General features: G+C 55.6%; 1 protein-coding gene across 1 annotated transcript in view; it reads left to right on the top strand.

Annotated features, from left to right (window-relative positions):
* Positions 1-144: 144 nt before the first annotated feature.
* Positions 145-2,500, top strand: part of LOC126575711 (phosphatidylinositol 4-phosphate 3-kinase C2 domain-containing subunit beta) — a 12,716-nt gene continuing 10,360 nt past the window's right edge. The window contains exons 1-3 of the mRNA XM_050236550.1: positions 145-424; positions 1,595-2,098; positions 2,164-2,500. The exon at positions 2,164-2,500 is cut by the window's right edge and continues 493 nt beyond it. Coding sequence (XP_050092507.1) covers positions 1,641-2,098; positions 2,164-2,500 — 795 coding nt within the window. The 5' untranslated portion in view covers positions 145-424; positions 1,595-1,640. The remainder of the gene's footprint in view (positions 425-1,594; positions 2,099-2,163) is intronic.

Here is a 2,500-nt window from a genome sequence, read left to right as displayed (position 1 = left end):
TGGAAAACCATCGTTTAAAGGCTGCTGGGAGCTGAATCGGACCAGTATAAACCAACGGAGTAAACATAAAAAAAATGGTACGTGTGTCTGTTCCGAGGTCCGTGTTTCGATCCGCGGACGTGTGTCTGTTCCGAGAACTCCGAGCGGGCCGGGTTCGCACGCCCAACACCGCCACCACCGCCTGCTGCAACGGGATTTTTTTTGTGTTTTCGGTGTCGTGTCGCGCTTTTCGTCCGTTTTTCGGTGTGGCCAAATAAGCGAGGTCCACCGCGGATCCCAGGCCGCCATCATCCCGCACACGGACGCACGGGATGTTCACCGTAACCGGGCGGTGGCCACTGTAGCCGCGAGCAGAGCCGAAAAAACTAGTTAACCAAAAACGCACAACCGCACGGCGCTGGAGGAGGAGCAAGAGGTGGAAGAGGTAATTATCACCGAGTGAGGAAGAGTTGGTTTATTGTGGGTTGCGGTTGTGGGGGTCATCTTTCGATGGGACCGCTCCCATGGCCACTTCCTGTCGCAGGAAATGGCGCAGCGATGACGAAGATGCCCGTAGCAGATGACGGAAGAAAATGATGAAGATGAACCACGTATCTTGTCGCCGTCGCCCCGTGGTAGCCAGAGCAAGACGCAGGAGCGATCGTCCGCCTTCGCTTGCACTCGTTGGCCAATTCCTTCTCCGGCTGGGCCTTGAAGGAGGGGAGGTTGCATGCTGCGGCGAGAAACGGGCTCTTCCTTGACCTGCTGCTGCTGGAGCATCGCCAACTTGATAATCATCTTTCACTTTCCGGACCCGCACCGCGGCGATTGTTATGGTGGTTGTTGGTTCGGATCCTTGGCGATGCGATGTGTGAGCCGATTTGTTTACGCATTCTTTGTGCGTTCGTGTGTGCGGCGGGAGAGAGAGAATGAATGGAACGAATCCAGCAGCATAGCAGCATACAACGGCGCACCAGAACTCAGTCCCCGCGACGCCGCCCCACCCCCTGACCGAACACTTGTTGCAGCAGTGGCGTTGAATGGTGGTTGCTACTGGAGAATTAATGGTAAATTGGTGCTGATGTTTGCTTCGATCTTCTTCAAAGTCGTCCTGAAGCTTCTTCCGTTGCCATTTGCAACCTCAGCCAACCCCAGTTCAATTGATCGTCGGACTGTTGGGCATTTTATTTTGGGAAACTTCCAAAATGTACATTGAAATGTTTTTTTAACAGCTCTCAGGCGGAGATGGAGCAACAAAATCCAATTATTGCGATCGGATCGACGAGGGTTTCTAAGTGAAAAACCAGTTGGTGGGTACGGCTTGCTGCGATCCTGCGTGCTGTTTGCGTTCACGCAATAATCGTCGTGTCACGTTCGTGGCTGGGCCAGGGACAGAGCATCGCACTGATAAGAAGAGCGCAGAGAGAGGAGAGCGAGAAAGGGAATTCCGTCCGTTTTGGCTCTATTCTACCGCAGGCGCGCAACCGATAAACACACACAGGCACCCACCACCGAAATCGCTAATCAACCGCGACCGCGCACGCCACGGCGAAGGTTGAGCGGTTTGGGTTTTTTTTTCACGCAGTCGATTAAAAAATCTGTTTTCCATTTGCAGGTCCACGACGCGCATTAGTCAGTAGCAGTAAACGACAAAACACGCAATGAATCCGAATGAGCTGGACATGGAGCAGCGATACCAGGCAGAGCTTGAGCGGGCGGTCGCGCTTAGCCTGGAGACGCACGAGCTGGAGAAGATCTCGGCCAAGCAACGGCAAATTGCGCCCGAGATGGCCCGCGATCCAAAGTGCCTCGAGGAGTACCGTGCCTATCTGAAGCGCCGTGTCGCCTGTGGCACCGGCAGCACTGGAGGAGGGCCATCGCCAGCCGCTTCTAGTGCTGCCGGTCCCGTGAGACGGCACAGTGATTGCCGTAGTCCGGCCACACTGCAGGCAACTGCCGCTGCACAATCAGCAGCGATCAATAACCACCGGACCGCACCACCAGCAACGTTGAGTCGCGACGAAGCTGACCTCATATCGTTCAATGCCCTCCCGAAACCGCCGGATCCGAAGGAGGAAGCACGGAACAATCTCAAAGAGCTGGTCACCCAGATGCACCGGTAAGTGACCGGAATTGAGCCGTATCCCAATCGCACTAACACCACGATGATCTTTTTTCGAACAGCCTCAACACGCAAGCGTCTGCTCCGCCCGCTACCGGCAGTCTGTACGATGTTGGCTTTAAGCCACAGCGAAGCCTCAGTGTATCCGCTGCTACGTACGGGTTTCATCCGAACGTGTACCTTCCGGCCGCTGGTACAGTTCAACCGTCGCCGTACACAACTTCACCAGTGCCTGCTTCGATGCAGCTCGTACCGTACAATCAACAGGCGGCGAAACCGAAACCACTGACCCCGGAGGAGCTGCACCGCTTGTACAACAGTCCACCAACGTATGCGGTCGCTACGGCCCTTGCCCCACCGGGATCGGTTCCACCGGCATACGCGACCGTACCATCGGCA

This window comes from Anopheles aquasalis, chromosome 3 (assembly GCF_943734665.1).
Source record: "Anopheles aquasalis chromosome 3, idAnoAquaMG_Q_19, whole genome shotgun sequence".
In the NCBI taxonomy this organism is placed as follows: domain Eukaryota; kingdom Metazoa; phylum Arthropoda; class Insecta; order Diptera; family Culicidae; genus Anopheles; species Anopheles aquasalis.
Note: the sequence above shows the minus strand (reverse complement) of the source record. Positions and strands in the feature narration are given on the sequence as shown.